The following is a 27,353-nucleotide window of genomic DNA, read 5'->3' as shown; positions in this document are numbered from 1 at the left end:
CGGGCTTTGTACTTGGGTCTGGTGTGTTGGTGTGTACGTGTATGTTTGAAGTCCATCCGAATAATGTTTTACCATGTCATGCATGCAGAAGACAGAGTGAGGAAACAAATTAGTGGAAAAGAGTGAGAGAGAAATAGGGTGCCTATTTGTTTGAGACAGCTTGAACCCATTAGATCATGTGAGCCCTCCACACCCTTCCCCAGACACATACACACACATAGACCAACAGGCCCAGAGAGAATTGCATAAGAACAGATTGACGTCATGTTTGGGAGCTAACCTTCACTACATGGCTAATGGGGATAGAGAGATTGAGGGTGTAACCTGAAAAGTAATTAAATATGCCCTATAGGCCACACACACAGATTTGTATATTTTCAACAAAAACTTTTTTTTTAAGTGTTTACCAGTTAGTCAAGTTAACTTAAACTACATAAGTGCAAAGGCAATTAAGTAATGCCCTTTAGGCCACACACACACTCTCAATGGATATTAAAGCTATTTTAAGCATTCACCAGGTAACAGGATGATCAGGTCAAGCCAACATGAACTACAGAAATGCAAGGCAAAATCTCAACCACAAAGACATAAAACGTCCTTCACTCTACCAGTACCCTGCTGCAATACACTGAGGAGAACCAGGTAGCGGGAAAACATATGTCATCCATTTGCCAATGTGAAATCTAAGAAGGGAGTTCCCAAGCTGGATGAGTGATGTGAGGGACTCTATGATGTCACCACACCGTCTTAAAGGCAGTGGAGACTCTGGTCTGGGACTGGTTTATTCAGTACAGCACAGAACATCTCTCGGTTAAGGCCAGACATCTTGTAAACAACTAGGAGGCATTAAGTTTATGATTATCATTTGTTTTCCATAAAGGCATATTTGATCATGGTGAAAAGTAAGAGGATGATTCCAAGAAAAACTTGGAAGCATGGTGTAAACAGACATAACTTAGTAGCAAACTAGAAACATTTGTGAAAGCTAATAATGCATTATCCCAAAATTTGTGAAAGCTAATAATGCATTATCCCAAAGAGCTAAAGGCTATAAAACCATTGAACTCAGTGCTAAGGCACTGTATTAGTGAAGCTTTCTGTGACTAAAGAGGAGAAGCCCTATTCTGAGAGAGCATTCCACCCTTAACCTTGAACCAACCTAGCCACCCTCCTCTCCCTCCTGCCAGACGGCACTCCTCCCTCACCCCAACCATCTCTCGCCTCTCCTTCACCCTCGTCCTCAGCGGTCATTGATCGGTCATTAAATCACATTGACTTTGCATGACACACATCCCCGTTTGAGCCAAAGGTAAGCAAATGTACTTCCCATGCTGTATTAGAAAAGCTGACTGGTACACAACACTTACCCCAGGAAGACTTTCTCATGGGAGACCATTAGCAGAAAGCTGGTAATCTTTGCTGCCAGCTAAAGCTGAGCCATGTATAGTTTACCAGGCTTCCACTTGAACTAGGAATGATTCATGAAAGATCATAACACCATGTCTTTAACATGCAAACAGTTTGTAGTTGAGGATGGATTGGTAGAAATATCTATATTTTTTACACAATTTAAGATGAGTATGTAAAAAGACTACTAATAGGGTATGTTTCCAAAGCTAGGTTTACCAGTGCTGTGGTGGTTTTCCAGGACTGAGCCCCCAGTCTCAGGCTCAGAATTTCCTCCTCTTCCTCCAGCACTCCCAGCTCTGCGGCGCCTTTATACACATAGCCGCAGTTCCTCTCAAGGATGGAGCGAAGCCCCTCAAAGAGAACCACACTGGTGGTGCAGCCCATGGTTCCTCCACCTACACCTGACCATCACCCTCCAGGAGAACGCTGACCTCTCACCCCCTACCTCCCACCTCGCAACTTCAGACTTCCACTCTCAGTTTCTGACCAGCTAGAGGCTGTCCAACAATTATGAATCTTCTAATCTGCTTAGGTGTTAATTCCACTCAGGAAACCCCCACTTTGGTACGTCCATATGCCTTCAAGTCCACAGAGGATGAGGGAGGTTCTAGAAATCCTCTGTATAATCTCTTGAGAGACAGATTTTTGTCAGACTGATTCTTTGGATCAGTCAGCGTATAAGGATGCAGAAAGATGCCTGGAGCAGTCAAGTCAACTGAAGTTGAAGATTGAGATAAAGTCCAGGAGCTATTTCTCTGCTTCTGTGCTACAGCCGTGAACCGCACACTCCTCTGTGGTTGGTCGCCCTGTGGATCGCTCAGCAGAGATGGAGGGATGAAGAACGAGTCCGCGAGGGAAAGAGTTGAGCTGCTCTCTCAGTCAGAGCAGAGCAGGGCGTCGACTCTCCTCGCTCTCTCTTCCTGCTGGTGGTGCTGATGCTGAGAAGCGCTCCGTCTCGCTTCCTCTCTCTCGCTTCGTCTGTCTCCGTGCCCCTCCTCCTTCTCTCCCTGACTCTCCCTCCCTCTCTCTTTCTCTCTCTCACTGTTCCATTATACAGATCACTCCTTTCATTCACACTCTGCTCTCCTTGTTAACTGTGACATTGTGGGTGATAAACACAACTCACACACACACAGAAACCTGCACCATAAACCACTCATAAATATATTGGTATATAGTCATCATTTGGATGTCATTCTTTTGGATTAAAGGACAAATATAGAAATTAGCTGACTCACAGTAGGCCCCCAGTACTTGGACCTCCATATCACCCCCACTAACTATACACAAACACACACACATTCACACACCCCTAAATGCTTTGACCTGATTAATCCCACTGTAACACAGACCACGCTCTGTGCTAACATGGCTGAATGCTAATCCAGTTCCTGGCAGGTTGGATTTCAGGTTGGATGTCAGGTTGGATGTTAGCACTGAAGGCCAGAGTCGTGGGCTCACTCCTTCCCAGAGAGAAACACTTCTCAAGGTTTTCCTTCTTTCTCTACCAGCACCTATGAATATTTCATGGGGACTTGACACAGTCACCTACTTTAAAGGGGCATGATGCAGCAAAACGGATGATGACAACCTAAGTAAACCAGTGAGAAAGAAACGTGAGAGAAAAAGGGAGAGAGCAGGAGGAGAGGAGGAAGGAGGGGTAACGATGGGTGTGTTTCCAGAGGGCCAATACATCAAACTAAGGAGGATGGATTTTCCATTGAACGAATAAATCATCCTTGTAAAGGGAATTTGTCTTGCTTTAATCCAAATGAAATCCTCCCCGAAATGTTCACCACAAAAAACATTGTCTCGTGAACTGTGCTGTGGTTTCTGTTTGTCTTCCATTCGCAAACCCTACCCCTCCATATAGAGCCATCCCATTAGGGCCGTCATCCGACTTGTGGATGCATTAACCTAATGAACGTCCAGAGGAGACAATACAGGCCTCTAATGCATCAACACATCTTCCAACAGATCCCTCCTTAAGAGTCACCCCTACACACGCACAGATACACACACAAAGTGTAGTCATATATAGTAAACCATGAATGTGCAGTGGTGTCATACAATATGAATATGAGCATGAATACATGCTATCATTGGAAACTGTCGTCAGTCCCTGTAATTATTGTCTGCAAGCACTTCAACATCCTCTGCTTAGATGCTAAGCATGGAGGCCCTGGAATAATACATTCTTCTCTCCATATAAACTTTTATTTAGAAATTTGTTCCCAGAAACTCAACTTTATGGCTTCATATTTTTACTCAGGAAAATGTCTTGCTGTACTTGTAAGTTTGGACAAAAATCTGGATTTCATCGTCTGACCCTTTTAACTGCTGTACCATTTACGTCACTGAGCGTCTTTTCATCTGTGGAGAAACCAAAATGAAATATGAGAGCTTCACATAGAAAGTTAACACAGCTTGTCTGTCTCCGGGCGATGGAGAAGGATCCTACATTTCTGGTCATGCCCAGGCAAATAACTGGCAGGGTTAAACATGTCACAGGCTGATGCTCTCGTGTAGTTGTTTTAGGCCTTCCTAACCCAACAAAAACCCATAGCTGTCATGTATGCTGTCATTTCCTCTATGCTCTCTGACAGTACATTGCCAGCAGCAATCAACAGATATGTCTGCTCCTGTACTGGGAAGTATAAGCATGCCTGGATATTTACTACATGAGATATAATCCACAGCTTTCTTATCTCTCACACCGGAGAGCAAGGACTGTAATGAGTTTTTGCACCCCTGTTGCCCCCTAGGGGTGGACTTTGGCACTGCCACCCAACCAATGCAAAGTCATTCCAATAGGTGCTGGAAGGCAAAACCTGAAACCCTAATCTATCATTGATGCAACAGGCCAGCAGTGGTAGAGACTTATGTATGACATGAAAACTTGTTGTCGGTGTGATCTAGAATCAAACCAACCACCTAGGATCTGGGTTACGCTTCAGAGAGAGTACTTTTTGAGTGCCCTGAAGGTATTCATGGCATGTCAAAGTTGACAGCCTTTCACATGGTTTGATTAGGAGAGATTAAACGACAGGATGGCTTCCACCATGTTCATTAGGCACTGTCCTCCTAGCAACCAATAATCACGTCAGCCACACCCTGCCACCATTGTTTAGGGTTAGACCTACATCCCAAAGTAGGCCATGCAGTATTGAGTCTCAGATCAGACTACAAGCAGCAGCTAGTTTTTTTGGATTTCCACTAAAGAGTTGGTATGACAAGTACTACTTCTGCAGTGTCGGACATCTCTGCATCTCAATCATTTGATAACTCATAGCATGACACACATTCCACACGGCCAGTCTAACTAGTTAGATAGGGAGTTCATCTCAGGAGACTGGTGTCAAGTTAAAAAGGCACCACTTGCAATCAGCCTCCATTGGATGAGCACCTAAAATGGAATACAACCCTTTCTTTCTATTGTTCTTTCCTTGAATGGACACTATATTCATGTAAAACGATCAGAATTGGGCCGATAAAAAGAAAAGAAAAAGTACAAGCAACGCTTCTTTATGCAGCAGGGTTAGGAGAGTGGATAAGTTGCAATGAGCGACATTTTCTCTCTGAGATCACATACATACAGACTGGAATCTGCCCCGCAGGCACGTTCTTGATGCTGAAAAATGCTCAACCTATTCCAAGACAAACCATGTGCCTTGCAAACAACTGCTAAAACATGTTCTGGTGGGTACAGACTAACCAAACTCGAAAGGTAACCCAAAAGGTGAACAGATGAAGCATATGAGAGAAAAGGGCAAGAGAAGCACAACAGACAACCCCCTTTTGTAGCAGTACAAACCTTCAATATAAATGCTTTTTATAACATAAAATATAAAATATAACATCAAGAATATAGCCAGCAACAGCCAGTGAGACCAGTGGGCCTAGTCCATCCTGCCGCCTGCTGCCATTGTATCATGATATGATGCCAACAGCATCAGAGTGCAAATCTCCAGATAATCTCTACAGGGTTTTCTTTCACACAGTAATCAGTACAAATCCCCCTGGAGCAGCGTTGAACTGTTTCAATTGCTGGCCACAGATGAGGCGAGGGGGGGAGGTGGGATGTAGAGGTATCAGGGTCCACCATTGGGTCACAGACCAACCCTTGTAGCTTCTAAAGGAAAGACATGGCTGCCCGGTCTGGTTGTTGTTTGTGAGTGGATTTAAAAGCTGGGTGACTGAAATCTGTGATTAGAGAAAGTATGAAGTATACGCTGACAGATATCAGTCAGTCTGACCGCTTGTGTGTGCATATGTGGGTTTGTGTGTGTGTGTGGCAGGGTGTGTGTGTGTGTGTGTGGGGGTGCCCATGCATGTGTCTGTGTGTGTGCATGTGCGTGTGTGTTTATACGCCTCCGTGGTGGAAGTACACAGCAGGGCTTGGCATGCAAAACAACCCAAGTCAGCAAGGCAAAGAGAGGGAAAAAATGAGGTATAAAAACTGTCCAAGCCAGCATTTCCTTCTGTTGGAAGTGATTATTAAAACTGCAGGAACTGTCTTTACAGCTCGGCAGCTTGGCCGGTGAGCACACCACTTTGTGTACTAAGGTATGGCCAGATGCCCACATCTACCAAAACTACACACCAGCTAAAAAAAGACTGTGAGTCACAGAGAAAGAGAAACAAACACACAGAGAGAGAGAGAGAGAGAGAGAGAGAGAGAGAGAGAGAGAGAGAGAGAGAGAGAGAGAGAGAGAGAGAGAGAGAGAGAGAGAGAGAGAGAGAGAGAGAGAGAGAGAGAGAGAGAGAGAGAGAGAGAGAGAGAGAGAGAGAGAGAGAGAGAGAGAGAGAGAGAGAGAGAGAGAGAGAGAGAGAGAGAGAGAGAGAGAGAGAGATCAAAAAGTAGTGTGCTTGTGTGTGGGTGCATGTGTACCTCCAAACCTCCAAAATACTTTGCCGAATGGATGGTTAATCTCAGGGCTGCTTGTGATCTTCAGTGTTGGATTCGCTGTACTTTGGCATCAAGAAAGGTTTTGGCTGTTACAGTATGAACGTAACATATGAATGATATTCATCATTCAGGGCCGTGGGGAGTCTTGTGTAAAACTGCACCACAAAAGAAAAAGAGGGCAAGCTTAAAAATAGCCCGGACACCTACCCTGTCTTCATACATAATTAAGTATGTCAAAGAGAGTCGAGGTAGCTGCGCCTGTGCAACTCCACAGTTTATCAGATATTACAGTACAGTTTTGTACTGTACACAACTGTTATGACAAAGAAGTTACAATACCAAAAGCGTTCTATAATAAAACATTTAAAAAGATGATTAAGATGCTCCTACATTATTTGTGCATGTGTGTATGTGTCACGTGAGATGGGATGGGCACCAGAAACAGCTGTCCCCATAACCCCCAGGCACTACGAGGTGATGAATGTGTGTAATGTAACCCACACAGCATGGCCTTCATCACGTATCCCAGCCAATAGACATTAGGAGAGGGACTTTTTTCCTTATTGTGTCAGAAGATTCTCTGGACCCAGGCTACTGGTGTGAACCAATAAGGACCAGACTTTATTTCCTGATTGGGTCAACTTGAACTATTCAGTCAATCAATACACTTGTTGTGTGGCTGTTTTTATGGATGTCATGTTATTTCAATAGGCTGGGGACCATTTTGAATTAAATAAGATACATAATGGCCTTCATATAAAGCTGCTTTCTGCATGGTCAAGCAAACACACAATCCACAATTCTTAAGGTTATAGGATGTCTCTCAACAAAACTATTCAGTGTTAAGTAACTTATCATAATGGTGGAACACTGTAGAACCGGAACCACTTGCTACTTTCCTCTGGTTCTCATTCAGAGCCATTTCACTTCCCAGACAAGGAGGGGCACTTGGACCATGAGGAAAAATGTGTCTACTGTGTGGTAACCCCATTAGTTGAAATGTAACATGGGCTATTGATCATCATTAATAGCCTCCAACACCCAGCATTAGGTCACAGGGTGCTCACCACTGCAGGACGGGGTCTATCAACATAGACACAATCTGCTCTCTGTTTAAGTAAGTTTAAGTATGGGGTGAAGAAGTGAGTGTTGGAATTTCTGAAATATTTACCTGTAAAACATTTGTTTAGTTGTCTACACCTGAGCCTGATGTTCTTTAAAGGTACATCTTGCCAATTACGAGATTCATTTCAGAGGGTGAGGGGAATAGGGCTACGAAGTGTATAACCCCTTCCCAAACACACTTGTGCTGCCAAATAATGCAAAAACAACAAAAGCATCACAGCCAAGTAACCACAACCTCCTTTTCCCTGTGATGCATTTGAACACTTGAACAAAGATGGTTTCTCAAGTGTAACTGACAGTCTATTCAGCTTACACGGCTATTTCAAGCTAATGTAACCTGATCTCGGTGTGTGTGTTTTGAGGCTTCAGGTAGCCTGATGAATAAATAAACATTTGTGGTAATGCTGTGTTTTGTACTGGCCAGCTGACCTCTGTCTTCTCTGGAGAGATGGAGGGTGTCCTTTACTCTATTGCCTGGAAGTACATATTAGAAAGTTGTGGATACGTTTCAGCTTTCCCAAAGGCGTTGCAGGAGTTTGATTTGTGTCCATGGTGATTAGCTTTTGCTAGCCTGTCCCGAGACTGGAAAGCATCGTTATCAGAGTTTACAACACACATGACATGCATCGTTCTACTTACCATCAACACCGACGTCCTCACAACCTCAGAGACGCTCTGTCTCAACTCTGCTGCGGTTCCTGGTTTGTTCAGACCCCGCGTGAACTTCCTCGTATCAGGTTGCGTACCCACAGACATTGCTCCTTTCATAAAGAATTGAACTTTATAATAGTGACTATAGCTGTGGCAAACTTGGAGATGGAAACCTTAAAGCCCCCCTTTCGAACGCCCCTTCCTCCACTGTATTCAGTAGAGGCACACCATCTGACCAGTTCGGTCCTCAAGCTCTTTATGCCAGACAGAAAAAGCGAACATTTTTAGTTTACACCGTAGACGCAGCATTTATTTTCCTATTCTTCTTTAAAAAGATTCTCGGTCAGGATAATACCGTCCCATAGCTGTCGCTGCTGCCTTTGCTTTCTCAATTCTCGATGTGCGCAAGTTATCATTCCTGCACTGAATTGACTCTGACAGTAGGCACGCCCCCCGAGCAGTTATACCTTGCTACCCGACGCATGATTCTTGAAATATTGTTTAACCAACCGCGTAGGCCTATTAAGCTTTTGCCAATGTTAACAGTTGCCATAAATGCTTACTGACTAAAATGCTACCGATATAGCTTTAGACACAATTCCCCTTATAGCCTATCGGGATATTGTGTGCTGCCAACTACCAATTCGCCTTTTGAACACAAGGTGGCAGTGTATTTACACTCAAATAGCTGGCAGAGGCATTTGGTGTCATATCTATAGTCTGCGGTTGGGGGCGCTCACTTTCTGTCTAGTCAGCCGTTGGGTACATTCGTTTAGGTTCCAACAAAGTCTATGTGCCAACCCGGTAGAGTTGGAGCAGACTGTCAGTGAAACTGCTATATTTAAACATGAAAATCAGTGAGCTATGAATAAGGTTATTTATAAAATAAATATTAATACGTTTTGAGTTACTTTGTTGTGAGCTGGCCGAATGGATACCAGCTGTGGAGTAAAAAAATACTAAGAGTGGCGACCTGGTCCACCGCAGGATGACCCGGGATAACTAAACAAAATACTTATTAACTACCTAAACAACAATCCAACCCCCAAAGCAATGTGATACTGGAGACTATCCAGACGGCAATTTTCCTGCAATGAGGCGTTCCCAGCCCTGCCGCTCCGTCTGCCGTTCGAAGCTCTGCCACGACCAATGCCAAATGTAATCGCTAGTCTAAAGCCAAGGGAACAGCGGAAGAAACGTCGAGCCAGCACCGTGAAATACAACCGCAGGAATAGCGTAGTATGCCGAAACAGACCAAAAGGCACAATCTTCTACATGCTACTACAGTACCAGATAGCTAGCCAGTTATCCGACTAGCGACGAGGCAACGACAGAGGACCATCTTTGGCTTTTTCTCGTTATGGACTAAACCTCTTGGCGGACCCAGCTCTTTTGGCTAACTTAGCTTGGTAGCGTAGCCACTTTTCTTAAATGTTTATGAGCTTGCTAACGTATGACGCTTTCCAGCACTTCTGTCACAGCGAGGATGAAAAAGACACATTTACAAAATAGCTAGATACATTTTTCAAACTTCGTGGGCTTGCTAACTACAGTAGCTGGCCATCCGTAGCTGGTGTGCTTGCTGACCAAATTCCTTTTTTTTCCCCATCTTTTTTTATTCCTTTCACGAATTTCCTTTTTTTTGTAGGTAGCAAGCACAAGCTTGCTATCTGATTAAATTAGTTTTGCGCCTAATAGTTAACAATATGAAAACTTCATAGTCAACTATGTGTACACTTAGTAACAGTTTGCTAGCTAACTCGCTAGCTTGAAGATCAGATGAACTATCAAGCCCGCACAGCGTAGACTAGGTCTCTGGACAATCCATCTAGAACTGTATCGTGCCCAGTTTGAGTCACTATCAATGTACTGCTCCTTGCTTGACACTTCAGTTCAAGTCATTGAACTAACATGATAAGAGTAACGAACGTTTGAGATATTTTAGAGTACCTAACACACGACTTTCAAGCCAAGAGAGGTTGGACAGAGGAGCCGATGCCCCGAAACATTGAAGCTGGGGCAATGCTGGCAATTGGGCTATGCGTGATGGTGCTCCTTACTTCCGTGGCCGGTAAGCAAACATTCTTGTTAAGCATGAACAGTTAAATTCATGATATATTGACAAACGGTAAGAACTTCATTGGGTGGATGCATCTGTCCTGGTTACATACTGGAGGTAAACCTGGTTTCAGCATGGGTTTCTATCAGGATTACAGTTAGACATAGCATTGGTCTGCAGTGATGACTAAGGAACGTTAGCTAACCATGACAGCTTGAGTAGATGCTTAGACATACAGCCGTTAGCTATCTACTAGATTTACATTAATGTTTTTGTTATTGCCATGAAAATCGTAAAAAAATCTGTAATTCAAGGGAACTTTCCAATACTGAACGAAAGTCAAGTTACCTAGCTAATGTGGTACTGGTGGTATTCTATGGATGTCACAAATATTTTATTATGTGATGTTTCATGTGACCCTGGGTAATGGTATGTTTGAGAGAGATATAATTTGACAGTTCTGTTTCAAGGCTATCGATGTCTGTGTGAGTGTCTTTCGGTGAGTGAGAATGAGAGCACAGGGATGGGACATAAGAGACATGATGGTGGTACTTCAACTACTCTTTTTGTACTTGTTCATACTGCTCTTTGCCGTCAATCGATCTACCTGGCTGGTCACCACCACATCATGTACTGTGTGTAGGAATGGAAAAAAACGATGGAGCCTTAAATAACCTAGCTGGTACCGCAGGGCCTTTTTGGCAGAGCTTGTGGCCCGCTAATCTAGACTTTGGGTTAAAGCCAGGCTTCTGTTGGACCTTGAGAAGAGTTAGATAAGATAACGGTCTACCGGGTTTGCTGAACAGCATTCGGAGAGAAACGTGAGAGAGCCGAGCAGCGGCTGCAAACCGTCTGAAATATGTAGCTGCAAGCAGGGTGGAGTTTGAGTTTGGTCTGTAATTTGCCCCGCATCTGTGATGTAGCGTGGGAGTGTTGTGCCTGTGTGTGCGTGTGTGTGTCTGTGCATATATGTGAGCCTGTGTTACAGTTATCGAGTTCTTCAGTCCAATGCACAATCCAGCATCTCATAAGCCACAGTTTGACATTAGACAGTCCCTCTGGTACCATATCATAGTACTGAATGGATCAATGTTTCGCTGATTGCTTAGGTGGACACACACGTACGACATGCAAATTACGAAGAATCAATCCCTTGTCACCTAATGAAAACTAGCAAGCACTCCAGGTCCAGTGTACTGCTACCCTCTATCATGCCTTTTCTTCCACTCAGTCATGGTCTTGTGATGCTTGTCACATAACCCTGTTATAGATTTATCTGTCATATAGGCCTATTTTTCTGCCGTTCATGGGTTCTAGTTGCCACTGAATTCTTCCAACACAGCATCATAGATATGCAGGAATGTTGTCCAGTGCCCTTGTGATTAAGATTTTGATGGAGGGAGTTGAATGCCACCAATGTCAACCCCACCTCACCATATGTTCCTCCAACATTATGCCATCAGCTGGCTATCAATTTTCCTCCTTATTCTCTCTCTCTCTCTCTCTCTCTCTCTCTCTCTCTCTCGTTTTGACTCAGAAAAGGTGAGGTTACCCTCTCTCATCATTCCCTCCCCCCCTCCACGTGTTTCACCTGCCACCTCGCCATCCCTCTCTGTCCCCTGTGACTAATCTGCGAGTGGGCGTTTGCCTCCTGCTCAAAAATCTGGAGCGCCAACAGTGCCAGCCTCACGGGCATCTGCACGGGCTACCTGCAGCGAGCAGGTGTCCCCAGATAGATGGGAAAAGAGAAGACGGGTAAGGGGAGGAGAGAGATGATGGGGGGGGGGGGAGATTGTGCTCTTTTGATAATGAGTAAAGTATTCAAGGATTTCAAGAGAGATTTTTACCGGAGGTATCTTTGAGGGGAGCTCACGTGGTTGGGGCTTTTTATTTCATTTTAATTCCCTCCCTCCACCGCTTTCTCTCCTCCTACACGCGGTCCTACAGTGCGCCCGACTGATGAGGAGAGGCGAGGCCAATGAAATAGAGGGAGGAGAGAGGATTACTCCGTATAAAAGTCCACCTCAGAGAAAACCTTGAGTGATTTTCTTCGCTTGTCGAGCGCAGCGGTGTGTTGGACAAAGCCTTAAGCTGGGTTTTGTGGGCTCCACAGAGGGAGAGTGGCAGGCCCCATCCTGTCTCCACCCGGGACCCAGGTCACAGCACCACTTCACTGGGGATACTGGATTGGCCCATGTCTTATGTGGCAAAGAAAAGACATGGGATGAGAGTTTTCGTTTTGTTCATCAAAGGCTACGTCCAGCATTCATTTTCCCCCAAAAATGTTAGGCTATAGATTTTCTACAAACGCAGGTGTGGATTTCAGTTGTAAACTAGTTAGTCGACCTAATTGTTTGTTTCTGTAAGTTCACAATAGCGCCATGTTTTTTCCCCCCTCTCTAAAGGAAAAAAATAAATAAAAAATCTTTGTGTCTGCTTGGAATTGTTCAGTTTAGGCACTGCACAGCGGAGCACACACCCAATGGCCAAGACAAAAGCAGACCTTCTGGTTTGGGGGGGAGAGGAAAATTAGCGGATGTTTAAGAAAACAAAAGAGGCAGCCTTGGGAGGGTAACTAGGAGCAACAGCCTATGATTAATATTCTCTCCTTGGAGACAATGGGCCTTGTAAAGCTACTTCCAGGCAGCCCCGGTCTGTTCAGTGGTGGCCTTGCCAGTCTGGCCTGTATAGGGCATTTACGTACAGCAGGCTCACGTGGAAGTGCTTAGACTCATAATTCAGACATTTTCAGTTTGAGATGGTCTCGTGTGTCTGCACCCTAAGCTATGCTACATGTGATCCTCAAAGGGACAGCCTACATATTTATTTACTCCAGTCCAGACTATTAGGCTCAGATGCAGTTTGGCCATTTGGACACTAGATGACTGGTTACCCCTTCACTAGCCCACTCGGTTTTAGAATAAAGTTCAATCGGATGACCCCAAGATTAGGCTAGCCAACGACACCATTGATATAGGTCACCGTGTGTGTGTCTTGATCCTATTTTCAGGGACTGTTTGTTTGTGCTCATAACTGCATGGTGGTAAATGATCGCCTGTCGGCCATCGGCCAAGACGGGCTGAGTGTGCGGTATAAGCTGTAGTAGGATTAACATAACTGTACCAGACCCAGACAGACACTGGCTTTTGAGGGGGCCAGATGGGCTTGTGCAACACTGCCACAGATTAGAGCCCCTCTCGACTGGGTCCAACTCTAAATTGGGGTCGTCAGCACATGTACCCCTGCCCGCAATCGGTCCCCACACTAACAAAAACACCAAAACAAACCCTACAAATTGGTGCGTATCCATGGTCCAAAGCTGTATCCCCCTCCGCGGGCCCCTCCCCATCTCCCCAGGAGCCAGGGATGGGATGTCAGCCCTTAGAAGCGAGTTGATTACATGTGAAGGAGGAGAGGTACCCCCCCCCCCCACCCACCCCGCTGGGATGGAACATTACAGCCTGAAGCAGCTTCTGTGTTCTGCTTCGCCTCGTTAACGTCAGCAGTGGAAAGATAAGGAGGGTGACGGCACAGTGATTCAGCGATGTGTTTCACCACCACAGCTCTCCAGCAGGATCAGCCCTGCAGCTCAGAGAAGGAGGAAATGGGAAGGAGAGAAGGTGGACGGCAGGATTAGGCTGTTGTTTTTCGGTCGTGAGGCCAAGAAGAGGCATGGGGGGAGGGGAGAAGTGGGGGACTGAGGAGGGGTTGGTTAGTTGGTACGACGAAGGCCGGGGGGGGGGGGCGTTTTTTGGAATGGGGGGAGGAGATTAGCGAATAACTGGGCCATGGGTAAACGGAGAGTCGTCGTCCAATAGGCACACTCACACAAACAGGAGAATTACTCCAAAGCCTTTTGATATGACTCACTGGCCCGGCACACTCTGACCCACAATCCAACACTGCAGCTGGAGCTCCACAGGGGCCTCCCTTCACTGGAGCTGCCCTGCTCTGAGGCGTAGTACCCTGCTGACCAACCAGGACGCACTGCACAGGACCTCAGACCAATCGGCACTGGCCTTCAAACTCCAGTGTGTGTTGTGAGGAATTAGCGTGAAGATTGAGAAGAGTTGGGTACAGTGTGTGTGCGCGTGTGTGTGGGCTGCCCCTTACACTCACCCAGGACATGGAGCTAATCTCCCAGCTAGCTAGGCCCACCCCTAGTCGGGGGTTAAGGGGATAAAAAAAAAAGTAGGATCCCAGTCGATCACGCGGGGTGGCCTCTTCGTCATGTCCAACCACAGTTGGCGTGGTCAGTAACCGACCACGAGACAGCCAGGGCTCGTGCTGTAGTTATGGATATAAAGCCCGTGCATCAAGTGTGCCTTGCTACTCTCCCTCCCTCTCCCACTTCCTCTCACTATCGCTCGTGTTCTCCTGCCCTCCCTCCCTCCCTGTCCCATGTCTCTCAGAGCCCTAGGCCAGCGCAGTAGCAGGAGCAGGAGACGATGGCAGCGCAGGGCCACAGAGGGCCAGGGTTGACTGCTTATCAGAGGGAGGGAGGGCCTGACTTTCTGCTTGGCAGAGCGGCCACTCTCTGCCTACATGCAGTATCTCGACCTTGGGGTCGGGCCGCAGCAGAAGCCCCCGCATGGGGGGGTGGGGGGGGGGGTGCAAACACACCGGCACACCATGTCTACAATCAGTGATAACGCACATTCTCCTACATAAACACACACCAACATGTTACAACAAACTCTCTCTTGCTGCCCTGACGCTCACTATCTCTCTCACTATCTCTCTCATTATCTCTCTCTCTCGTTCATGGCTGCCTCCTGGAATACCCAGAACATGCCTCGTCCCCACAGAGCAGTAACACCCTCTCTCTCTCACACCCACTGACCCACCGAGGTGGAACACACCCCTTTGAGACGGGAGCGAACGAGAGCCCGGGCCAGCGTGCCAACAAGAAGCAGATCGACGTGAACTCCCTGTGTTTCCTGACCCCGGGAGGTGCTCTCTCTCTAAAGCTCCCCCGGGTTTCCGAACCACGAGCGTTCGTCCTCGGGCCGCCGGCGCTCGCCGCCGACCAACAATGGCGGTATCGTCCGGAGACGTGGCTCAGGCTTCCCTGCTCTCCGCTGTGGCCCGGCCATCCAGCGCTCTGCGGGGCCGCGCCGAGCCGAGGGGCCGGGGCTCGGACGGAGGGCAAACAAGGTAGCTGTGGTCTTAGGGGAAGGAGCTTCTCGCCCATCTCCCTCCACGCAGGCAAGGCTGTCGGTAGCCATGGTAACGGATGTAAGAGTAGTTGTTGGACGGATGGATGGTTCTGGCCTTCAGCAAGTAGACGCCAGGACCTGGGAGGCTTTGTGTTCGGTGTTTTTCGACCAGCCGTGGGAGGATGGGAGGGGGGGGGTGTTCGCTGGTGTTCTTACACGGTGGGGGAGAGAGAGAGACATTCGGATTGGCTGACCGCAGGCCTGTGTGTGAGAGTGTGTCTGCAGTCATGGGTATGTGTGTGTGCGTAGATGCCAGTGTGTGCGAAGTTACAGGTGTGTGTGTATGTGCACGTGCACAAGTCTTGAGATTGTCGGCTCCAACTGGGCTAGAGGTTGGCTGTTTTAAGGAGGCAGTGGCTGGTCCAGCTCCTGGGGTGTGTGCACAGGACCGGTTAGGCAGCAGAGCTGTGTCGGAGCGCGCTCACACGGGTAGTAGACGTCAGGGTCTCTCTCTCTCTCTCGTTCCTTCTTCCCCCAGTCAGTCAGACCAGGGCGTGCAAGTTCAGAAAGGTTACTCCACAAATAGGCTGCCAGACAACCTTGAGAGGCCCGGGAAAGTCACCAGTCGGAGGTTTTCTCACATCGGGTCACTTGTCTGAAAGCTTTCCTCCCTGCTGTGTCGTCCCCCCCCCACCCCCACAGCGGCGCAGGGCGAGGAGAGGGAGTGTGCATTCACCGACGACCAGCAGCCCTGGGAGGTGGAGCGGGTGGCGGGGGAGGGCGAGGGCCGCGTCTCCCCAGAAAACACCACCACCCGCTGCCCCGAGGGCCGCCACTGCTTCGGCCTGTGGGAGAAGAGCCCGCCTGGGGACGTGCGTCTGGTCAAACAAGGTGGGCACGCACACACACACACACATACACACTCGTCAATGTTTAGTTAACCCTTATATTTTGTGTAAGGCATGATTTAAAGCCATGTCACTCCCTTAATCACACTCCACCCCCCCCCCCCCCCCCCCGCGCGCTACACCCAGGTTGTTGGACCCATGTTGGCGACCAGCAGGAGTGTCGTGACGACCGTTGCGTGGTAACAAACCGGCCTCCGCACACCCAGAACGGCACCTACCGCTTCTGCTGCTGCAGCAGCGACATGTGTAACGTCAACTTCACAGAGGACTTCCCCCCGCCCAGCCCCACCACCGCTCAGCCCCTCTGTAAGTCACAGAACACACACACACACACACAGCCCCACCACCGCTCAGCCCCTCTGTAAGTCACAGAACACACACACAGCCCCACCACCGCTCAGCTCCTCTGTATGTCAGGGTACACACGCACCCTCTCTATAATTCAAGGTACACCAGCACACACACAGCGCTAGCATTGCATAGCCTACCCACTGTAAGTTAGGATACGAAAACACCAGCCCCGCCCTCTCCAGCACTGCATAGCATCTCTAAAGGACACGACGCACATGCACGTGGGTCGGGGGAGGTCTACGGTTGGGGAGAAGTGGACACCATGAGTGTGCAGTCAGCAGCTCATCTGCATCCTCTCCTCTGATGGTCATTAGCAGCGCCAACGTCCTCTCAGTGAAGTGAAGCGGCTGGAGAAAGCAGAGGACCTCTGGGCTTTCAACCGGCAAGCTCTTGGACATTTTCCCAAGCAGGACTGGGGGAGATTTCCTTTTCGCCCCGGCTAATTATCTTAATTATTGCAGAAGGGTGAAGTGAGGGGAGAGGCAGAAAGGAAAGCAGAGTCAGATAAAGAGAGGGGGGAAAGGGAGGGGGGGAGGTTTTTTCTTTGTTTGTATTTTCAGTGTTGTCAGTGTTTTTTTGTTTTTTTTTAATAGGTTGCATCTTGGCTTCTCACATCCATGGGGATTTATAAAGACCTTTGTGACATTTCTAAATCGATAAAAGTTTCATTATATTGGAGATGAGCAGACAACAACAAAATAAAGGCTGAAGATGAAAAGTGGTTTGACTTCTGAATGAGAAAGGGCTTCTTCTCTGTGTGTGTGTGTCAGGGCTGTACGTACAGTCTGATCCCAGGCGCACTCTGACTCAGGTCCAACATACACGTAAACAAGATTGACTTGGGGGTTTATTCTAAAGGAGCGGGAGAGGAACCCTAACCCGGCAGAGAGATGTTCCCAGTCTACCACGTCAATTCCTCTTTCAAGGTCCAGGTTTCACATCAAAACACACCTCTGTCTGGACCATTATTTATTCAGGGTGGTCGACGTGAGTCCTCAGGTTGATGCTGTCTTCAAGAGTCGTCCTCTAAATATGATGTGTGACTGCAGTGCTGGAGCTCACACACACACACACACTCGTGAATTCACACGCTCGCTTGTACACACATTTGCTTCAAACATTTTTCATATACAGACAGTTTAATTCATAGAAATCACTTGTGTATTGTGAAACACACACACACACTCCCCTGCCACACACACACACACAGTATTTGCGAGGGAGCTGTCTGGTTAATAATTGATGGCGGCGAGGCCACTGAGCAGCCTTGACTGACAGAGGCACACACTCTGGCTCTGCAGGGGTTAACAAGGTCACAGCAGCCCTGGGTTCAGGGGGTTGTCCATCAAGCCCTCTCCCCTCCCCCGCCCGCTGAAGCAGACAGGAAACACAGGCTAATTACAGCGCTCCCACACACACATACAAATTCATAAACATACTCAGGTTCTCTTGTCGCAACCTCTGGGTCTGTTGTTTTCGCTCGCTCTCTCTTTCTCTCTCTTTGTCTCATACGGCCACAAACACGCAGACCCAGACACCTCACCCACCTTGGAATGTCGACGAACAGCATGATTAAAAGCATCCTTGCCTGCGCGTGCGTGCGTGTGCGTGCCATCGGAGCGACCAGATCCAGTGCAGTCAGTGATCTCCCCACGCTGGAGCACTAACCCGGCCTCTGACCCCATACTGTCGTTAGCACTTTTGTCTGCTCGTTCTCTCTCTCTCTCTCTCTCTCTCTCAGCATCTGTAAATGCATGTATGCTGTAGGCCGTTAGTGTGCTTCCGGTTCTGTGCGTGTGCGTGTGTGTGTGTGTGTGTTGCTCCGCAGCTCCATGTTTTCCAGTCTGTTGAGCATGAACCATGCTCAGGCCTAATTGATTTGCTCATGTGCTTCACCTCTCCTGCCCCAGTCGCTTGATCGGCCACAAACAGACATGCCCAAAGAATTTTCATTTAGTACTTCAATGAGTTTTTGTGTGTGCACGTCTAATATATAATCTGTACGAGTGCTTTTCTAAATCCAATTTCCTCAAAAAGATATGGTCTCTAGACTCTAACGAACAACTTGTTTACCTTTTCTAGACTCTCGTACGTTGCAATGCGAGGAGACCATTGTGATTGCCCTGGCAACCATCTCAGTCCTCGCTGTCCTGGCTGTGGCAGCCTTCTTTGCCTACCGCATGATGCACGGTAAGTAACCATGGTGATGCTAATTGCTGGAGGACATTTAAGGACTTGTTTTGGCAACAGGATTTATTAAGTCTTTTTTTAGATTAAGGTTCTATGCCCCAAATGGCTGCTATTTGTGGTTTTCTATAACTTTATTGAAATGTGCGTGCTAATGTGAGGACGATGAGAGCCGACTCCTAACTGCGTGTTTCCTGTGGCGTCATAGCGGATGGTAAACACGGCCTTCACAACGTGAACATGATGGAGGCAGCTGGTTCTGAGAGCTCTCTGGACTTGGACAATCTCAAACTGCTGGAGGTGAGACTGTGTTTGTCTGTTTGTGTGTCAGCCTTTCACACTAACATTTAAAATAGAATATTGATGGGATTGTAGAAAGAAAAAGCTGCACAGATCAAAGCTGCAAATGCAACCGGTGTTGGAAATCAAGCCAGAGAATCAATTATTCTTTCTGATCTGTTTGTCATCTTGTCCTGTCCCTCCCCTCCTTTTCTCTCTCAGCTGATTGGCCGCGGCCGCTACGGCTCGGTGTACTGCGGTTCGCTGGACGAGCGTCAGGTGGCGGTCAAGGTGTTCACCTCGGCCAATCGGCAGAACTTCCTCAACGAGTGCTCCATCTACCGGCTCCCCCTGCTGGAGCACGAACACATCGCCCGCTTCACCGCCGCCGACGAGCGTCTGGGGCCGGAGGGGCGGGTGGAGTACCTGTTGGTGATGGAGTACCACCCCCATGTGAGTAGCACCAGGGGGCGCTGAGGTTTTCCAGTCAGAGGGTTGAGCGCTCGCCACACATCTCCGGGCCGAATATTTTGTACATAAACGCCCAACGTGTAATTAGAAAAATACAATACAACCATTTCCCTAAAAGCAGAAGTTTAGGTGTGTTTGTTCTATGGTGGTACAAAGACCTGGATAATAGTGCCAACTCTCTATTCCGGTCTACTAGCATTACAGTTGTCTAACTACTTAGCATGCCAAACAACAGTAAGTACAATTCCACTAGCTGCACTTAGCATCTCCCCTGCAGCACTTTCTTATTAATATTAATGCTTCTTCAAGTATGGCTACTGTCATGTAGCAGTATGTGAGTAACCTAGTTTCTAACCTGACCAGATCAAAGCCTGGACTGGATCTACCAGTCCAGAAAGCTGCTCTAATCTGACCAACTGATCTGAAAGGGTTACCTAGAGTCCTCACAAGGACTGTTAAAAGCTGAAAGAAATGAACTAAAATGAAATCAGTCAGCCCCTATTGTACCAGAACTTGCTGTCTGGCCCGGAAAGAATCGACGACCCAAATGGGCCTTCTTGGCGTTCAGCTCACATCTTGGTACCAGACCAGAGTAGCCCATAGGATAGCGACTGCTAGCAGGCATGGCGGTTACCACAGTAACCAAGGGCATCCTGGGATGTGTGGTGCTTGAAGGCAGGTTGCATCCACTTCAAACTGAGGAGCCTTTGAGAAAAGATACTTCCATGGATAACACTCCCTTCAATAAAGACTGAAACAGCCCAGTGGCAGACAGGAACACACACAGAAACACACAAGCTGTGGAAGCAGTTGGGGGAATGGAGGAGAGGAACATTCTGTGTGCGTGCGTGCGTGCGTGTGTTTACCCTCCCCGCCCATACAGTAGGGTCTCTGGTGTGTCTTCACAGCATGCTGTCTTTGATCTCCTTTGAAGGCAACACACCCTCTGAAGCACTTTCCACCCAACGTTGTAAACGTGCTTTGGAACCTATGTTTTTTGTCTGTTATATCTAGAGCGCCGATATTGTCTCTCTGCCAACTCCCTGCTCATAAACAACTCTTTCCTTTCTCTTTTTTTCCTCTGCCCCCCCCCCTCCCGTAACTCTCCTCTAACTCATCTCTCCTCTCCCCATCTCTCTCTCCTCCCCCACCCCCCAGGGCTCGCTGAGTCGCTACCTGGGCCTGCAGACAGGAGACTGGGTTAGCAGCTGTCGCTTGGCTCACTCCGTGACGCGCGGCCTGGCCTACCTGCACACAGAGCTCTTTAAAGGAGGTGGGCACAGAGACAGAACACCTGCTCGCCATGCACACACACACACACCACACCACGCAACAATGAAGATATTCACATGCCACTTACGTAGCAGATGGTCCTACTGAAAGCTACTTGCACTTGGGGGAATGCAGAGCACTGGTTTGAGCGTGTGTGTGTGTGTGTGCATTGAGCCTGCTAGAGTACGTCTGGAGCGCAGTGCAGGACCTGGGCCAAAGCCTCTAAGACTGCAGTGTGTGAGTGAGTGTGTGTGTGTGGCTCTTGTTTGACTTGGAGCGATTTGCATCCCTCCATGAAGGGAAGACCGCACACCAGGAAGGATATTAATAGATGTGGTCACAGTCGCTTAGAAGAGAGAGGGGGGGGGTTGGAGCGAGAGCGGAAGAGAGATTCAAATGACAACTGATTCCGAGGCCCTCAGATGGAAAGATTGGAAAGATGAGACCCTAAGCTCTCTGTGTCTGTCCATCTGTGTAGAGCTCTCCCGCTCCTCACACGGTTTTGCATACAAATGTGTGCCCTGTGCATCGAGGCACTCTCCAAACCCACACAGGCCCGAGAGAGAGAGAGAGAGAGAGGGAGAGAGGGAGAGGACACAGATAGATGGAGAGGGAGAGATGGAGAGAGAGATAGAATAGGAGGAACGGAACAGGAGGGATGGAGAAAGGAGGGAATAATTGGAAAAGAGCAGGGATGGTGAGAGAGTGGAGATCTAGCGGGGCTAGGTGCTACTTCATTCTGCTTGTAGTTTCCAGCAGCGGGCTCCCTGGGGGGTTACACTGGTAGGCCTCCTCCCCCCACTCCTCGCCCACCAATAGCATCTGCCTTCTAGAGATCCTACTGTAGCAGACTCTGCTGGGCCCGTGGCGCTCTGCCCTCTAGTGGACAGTGTGACAACAACGGAGATTCATTCTAGTTTCCCACATGCTGTACATTTGAGAGAGAACCAAAACAATTGACCACATGTATCAGTGTTGTGTATGGGAGCTGTTTTGAGGGGGTTTGTGAAAGCAAGTACTTTCCAATTGAACGTTTTTGTGAAGAAGTCAAATCGAACACCGTTTCAACCTCCTTCCTTCCCGCTGCCCCCTCCCTGTACCTCCCTCTCTCCAGACTTGTACAAGCCTTCAGTGTCCCACAGGGACCTGAACAGCCGGAACATTCTGGTCAAGACTGACGGGACCTGCGTCATCATCGACTTTGGCCTGTCCATGAAGCTGACCGGGAGCCGGCCGCTACGCCACGGCGAGGAGGATAACACCGCCATCAGCGAGGTGAGCTGGGCGGGGGAACCTCCCTCAGAACCCCTGCAGAACCCTACAGAACCCCAGCAAGAGTTAGTTGTTAGGAATAAAGGCTCATTCTTATTTTATTTTTTTTTCTCCACCCCCATCCAACCTTAACCCCCCCCCCCCCCCACACACACACACACACACACTCCAGGTGGGCACCATCCGCTACATGGCCCCAGAGGTGCTGGAGGGGGCGGTGAACCTGAGGGACTGTGAGTCGGCCCTGAAGCAGGTGGACATGTACGCCCTGGGCCTGGTCTACTGGGAGACATTCATGCGGTGCACTGACCTCTTCCCTGGTAAGATCCAGCACCTTCTCCAGCCTCCCTGCACAGAACACACTGTAGTGTGGACTTTTAGAAGTGGATGGTATTGGTTAGTGTGTGTTGGTGTGTTGTGTTGACCCGGTCTCTCTCCTCCTCCGCTCCGGTCTCCAGGAGAGACAGTTCCTGAGTACCAGATGGCGTTCCAGGCCGAAGCGGGGAACCACCCCTCGTTTGAAGACATGCAGGTTCTGGTGTCCAGGGAGAAACAGAGGCCCAAGTTCCCAGAGGCCTGGAAGGAGAACAGCCTGGTGAGGAGTGTGTGTGTATCTGCGTGTGCATGTAAGAGAGAAAGACAGATACAGTATATAGATGTGTGTCTATATATATATACAGTACCAGTCATAAGTTTGGAAACATTTTCCCAGAACTTTTGACTGGTACTGTATATAAAGCAACAAGTTGTGTCTTTTAGCTGTGGTCTAAAGTGTGTGTGTGTGTGTCCCAGGCGGTGCGCTCTCTGAAGGAGACCATGGAGGACTGCTGGGACCAGGATGCAGAGGCCCGCCTGACGGCCCAGTGTGCCGAGGAGCGCATGGCCGAGCTGCTGATGATCTGGGACCGCAGCAAGTCGGTCAGCCCCACCCTCAACCCCATGAGCACCGCGCTGCACAACGAGAGGTGGGAACACGCACGTCGGCCAATCACAGCACAAGGGTCCACACCGCGAGCGCTGTGCAGGCACGGTGCAGTTAGTTACACACACAGCTTGTCATTTCACAACACAGCCCGACATCCGGTCAAGTCAAACGCACCCATGGAATAGGTATATAGTGTCGTGGACATTCAAAAACGTTTCACGTTGACACTTCTCCTCTTGACTATCTTTTCCTCATAGGAACCTCATGGCACCACTATCAGGCTCCTACCCAGACCACCCTTCTTCCTACATCGAGGAACAGGAGGGCGTGGTTAAGAACACGCAGGGCGACGCCTCCTCTTCCACCACTGGCCGGGCCGGGACAGGGGTCGGGGAACGGAACAGGAATTCAATCAACCACGACCGGCAGCAGAACCAGCACGCTCGCATGCCCAGCCCCGACGGTAGTGCCGGTGGGATGGGCCGAGGGGGCAGCCCCTCCACCAACACCACCGAGTCCAGCCATGGCTTGGAGGGACCCACAGGCGGCGCTGTGGTGCCGGTCTGCCTGCACCTCACCCAGGAAGACCTGGAGACCACCAAGCTGGACCCCAAAGAGGTGGACAAGAACCTGAAGGAGAGCTCTGACGAGAACCTGATGGAACATTCTCAGAAGCAGTTCTGTTCCCCGGACCTGCTCAGCCCGGGCAGCTCCAGCCTGCTCTACCCTCTCATCAAGATGGCCGCCGAGGCCTCGGGCTCGGTAGACGCCCCACCCACCGCCATCTTCCCCCTCCCCAAGCAGCAGAACCTGCCCAAGCGTCCCTCCAGCCTCCCGCTCCGCACCAAGCCCTCCAAGAAAAACTCCTCCTCGTCCTCCGCCTCCTCGTTGAGGTTTAAGTTCGGCCGCCACGGCAAGTCCAACCTGCGGCAGGTGGAGACCCAGGGGGGCGGGGCTAAGATGAACGTGGCCCCGCCCAACACCTCCCCCCGTGTGGCCGAGCCCCACCCCCGCCGGGGCGCCGGCACCAACAACCTGCCGCGCGCGCGCGACGCCGCCGTCAGCGGGATGAGCGCTCAGGCCAGCGGCGGGACCCCGTCGCTCCAGACGGCGGCCGTGGCAGAGGCGTCAGGGCCCCAGAGGTCAGACGACAACCGCCTCAGCCTGATCACAGCCAGCCCCGACGAGAACGAGCCCCTGCTGAGCCGAGAGCGGGCCGACGCCCTCCGCTCCGCCCGGCCCAACGCCAACAACAACAACAACAACACCACCCGCGGCCAGGGGGAGGGCGAGAGCGAGGGGGAGAGCGACGGAGGCGGAGGCGAGGAGGAGAGCGGAGCAGGGGGAGGGGACGGCAAGGAGACGAGCTGCCCCCCGGGAGAGAGCTCCGGGGCTGGGGCTAGCTCCCACCCTGGGGCTGGTTCTGGCTTTGCTGATGCCCCAGTGACCCTGCGAGGAGAAGCTCTGCTCAGGCAGCCTAAAGCCCGAAGGCCTGAGAGACCCAACTCCCTGGACCTGTCCTTCACCACCCGCGACCTATCCTCTCTGGGTGAGTACACTCACACTCAAACAACTCTCTGTCATTGACATGGTCATGAGAACATACACCATGTCCATGACACCATGTGTTGTTTTTAAATGCTTTTGTCTCGTCTGTGTTCCAGGCGAGGGGTTGGTGTCACGAGACGGACAAGCAGAGACTGCCGAGAAGATCAAAAAGCGTGTCAAGACGCCGTACTCCCTCAAGCGGTGGCGTCCCTCCACCTGGGTCATCTCCTCGGATACCAGGGGTTCAGAGGTCAACAACAACACTGGAAGCGGCCCTCGGGCCCAGGGCCAGAGTCAGGCTTCCACCCAGGCTCGGCCCAAATCCAGCTCCGCCGTGTACCTGAGGGGCTCCGAACCCAACGACACCCGGGTCTGACGTCCTACACGAACCCTGTGGCAGGAAGCAGGCCGTTCTCCGAGGTGTTTTCATCTCGGAACATCTCCGAACTCGTTTTTTTTTTGTTCTCTCCTTCAGCAAGAGGAAGCTATCAAGAGTCCTGTTGACACGCCGCAGCCTGTTGTACAGTCCCTCGCTTCAGTGAGCCGATTCGCAACTTCGCTTGACGTGGAATCCGACGAGGAGTCCCCTTCTCCTGTGGTTTGTTTTTCATACGGAATCATTTTACGTTCTGACGATCTCTCGCCGCATGATCGAGGTTCAGTTTCATCCTTTCGGATGCACTTCGGAACAGCTGAAATCAGCATCCCTTAAAGAGGGGGTCTGACGTGACCATTAGAAGGAGTGGTCTCTAAACCTAAAAGTTGTGCAAGGGAGTAAAAGTCAACAATCAGTATTCGGGCGCTCTTCCTCTCGCTTCTTGCGTGCATCAAAGAAGATGAGGCGTGCGCTCCACAAAACACTACGGTCTTAAAGACAAGAAACTACTTCTTTTTTTTCCTTTATATACTTCTTTTTTATGCAATGCTTATTCATATATTTTACCATGCATCTATCTTTTGTATCATGATTTGAACTGTGCAATAGTATATAGAAATGAGATGATTTTAATGTTTTATGGCTTCCATTCTTTTTGGTCATTGTTAATCTCTTGAGTATGTGATCCCTAGGTTGCACTTACGAACAGTCACAATCTTTTATTCAGCCTCTATCACAAAGAGGAGCCTATTGGATGGCAATCCTTTCTTTCTATCTCCCTTCTCTTCTCCACCCTTCTTTCCTCTCTTTGCGTCTCTCTGTCCTCTCCCACCCACCCCTGTTCCCTGTTCTCTCTCCCCTCTCTCGCTTCTCCTCCCCTCTTTCTCATGGGACAATCTGTTGTGAAGTCAAGTGAGAAATGAGAGACGTTACAGAGATCAGTACCAATCAGTGGGATTGAAAAAGCTCATTTTAGTGGACTAGCTCACCTTTACATCCTGGCTTGCACAATACCTGGGAGGAGTCTGTCTGTGAGTCCGCCAATCAGGAGAGAGGAACTGAATCTGTTCCAGTCACGGACACGCAATGCAGTTGACTAATGCAACTGAACCTAGATATATCTCTCAGCTCCGAATCAGACTCTTTTGAAAACGTCTTTGAAAACCAAACTCTCTGAAGCACGCTGGAAGTCTTTACCTCTGTCGGTCTTTGTGGTGTATGTGCGTGTGTTTTATGTTGTTCCTGGCTGTCTCTGTCTGTGTGAAAGATGGACTGATTGCGTGTGTGTTTCCTGTACATGTGCCAGCATGTGCACATATATGGCTGCGTGCAAGTGTGTGTGTTTATGTGATGTTCCCTTCATATGTAATCAAGAAATGTATACGATACAGGCCTGTGGCTACACAAGCCTATGATGTAACGGTGTAGTTTGGACTACTTGTCTCTCAGTGCTGCTTCAGAGCATATGAAATGATCCTCTGTTTTGTAATCTGTCATTTGTATGAGAATATATATGTGTAATGCAAAAATGCCTTGATACTTGCATAATTTTTATGGACTTCTGTTTTCATTGCATTAATTGGATTATTTGACAGGGACAATGTACAGTTAAAAACAAGCCTGAAAATCTAATGTCTAAACCAGATAAAGCACTCAATGGACATGACATTTTTATTTCATTGCTATGCCTCTGCTCTGTACAATTTCTGTAACATTCTATAAACATTTTTGACTCAAAATGAGAAAAAAAATCTGAATAAATGTATGAAAGCACAGTGATGTCTTGTTTTATCTTTTTCTGATTCAAACACGCATACAGTTACAGCTGAGCTTTCAGGATAGTTTGATATCATAAGATATATCCCTCACATCTGCACATTCTTTAATGCTCAAATACATACATCTATGGCTATTGGTGATACTGTTTGACACATCATATATGATGTCCCTGGCGTATTTTTCTTTTAATAAAAACAAACCGTAACCAAACCATCCAAAAGATGATCAGACCCCAGCTGGCAATATGATAGTTGACAGATTTACAAGACTTGTAAAAAAAAATTCGGCCATGTACAATATTGCCACCGGAGGGAGACAGTTCCACACCAATCTGTTTACTATTCTCCCATCTGCTCCTCGCGCCCTAGCAACTGCAGCATCAGCACGGGCAACGTGGTTGTGACACGCTACGTCCAAATCACGTACCCCTAGACGCTGTCTCCTGCTCCCGTTAGCAAAGCGTCCCCTCAGCTCCGTTATTTTTATTTCCCTTATTTTAAGCACGCTTTCTGGTAACAGACACTCGGTAAGGGAAATAACGTCAGTCACTTGCATCTGGACTGGAATCATCACGATTAATTCAACAACTGATGCTATTGCCACATCATCAACACCAGGCGATTTGCATCAGCAGCAGAAAAAAACATCTCTTCACAGCAAGGCTGCAATTAC

The 27,353-nt window shown here is 48.8% G+C and overlaps 2 protein-coding genes across 5 annotated transcripts in view; one reads left to right on the top strand and one right to left on the bottom strand.

Annotated features, from left to right (window-relative positions):
- Positions 1-8,475, bottom strand: part of dock9b (dedicator of cytokinesis 9b) — a 40,759-nt gene extending 32,284 nt beyond the window's left edge. For 3 of the 4 annotated variants that reach the window (XM_067259989.1, XM_067259990.1, XM_067259993.1), the window contains exon 1: positions 8,084-8,475. In XM_067259989.1, coding sequence (XP_067116090.1) covers positions 8,084-8,212 — 129 coding nt within the window. In that variant the 5' untranslated portion in view covers positions 8,213-8,475. Of the gene's footprint in view, positions 1-6,301; positions 6,475-8,083 lie in introns of all 4 variants that reach the window. The other variant, XM_067259994.1, reaches the window with a different exon arrangement.
- An 822-nt stretch (positions 8,476-9,297) lies between these two features.
- On the top strand, positions 9,298-26,670 carry LOC136966258 (bone morphogenetic protein receptor type-2-like). Its single transcript, XM_067260723.1, has 13 exons — positions 9,298-10,166; positions 16,016-16,204; positions 16,348-16,527; positions 18,655-18,762; positions 18,968-19,059; positions 19,261-19,491; positions 20,668-20,782; positions 21,896-22,056; positions 22,226-22,373; positions 22,512-22,648; positions 22,846-23,018; positions 23,236-24,527; positions 24,643-26,670. Exons 1-13 carry the CDS (start codon positions 10,091-10,093, stop codon positions 24,900-24,902), a joined length of 3,162 nt encoding a protein of 1,053 aa, XP_067116824.1. The 5' UTR covers positions 9,298-10,090; the 3' UTR covers positions 24,903-26,670.
- The last annotated feature ends 683 nt before the right edge of the window (positions 26,671-27,353 follow it).

Source organism: Osmerus mordax, chromosome 22 (assembly GCF_038355195.1).
Source record: "Osmerus mordax isolate fOsmMor3 chromosome 22, fOsmMor3.pri, whole genome shotgun sequence".
Classification (NCBI taxonomy): Eukaryota; Metazoa; Chordata; class Actinopteri; order Osmeriformes; family Osmeridae; genus Osmerus; species Osmerus mordax.
The sequence above is the reverse complement of the archived record's forward strand: the minus strand, read 5'-3'. Positions and strand labels throughout refer to the sequence as shown.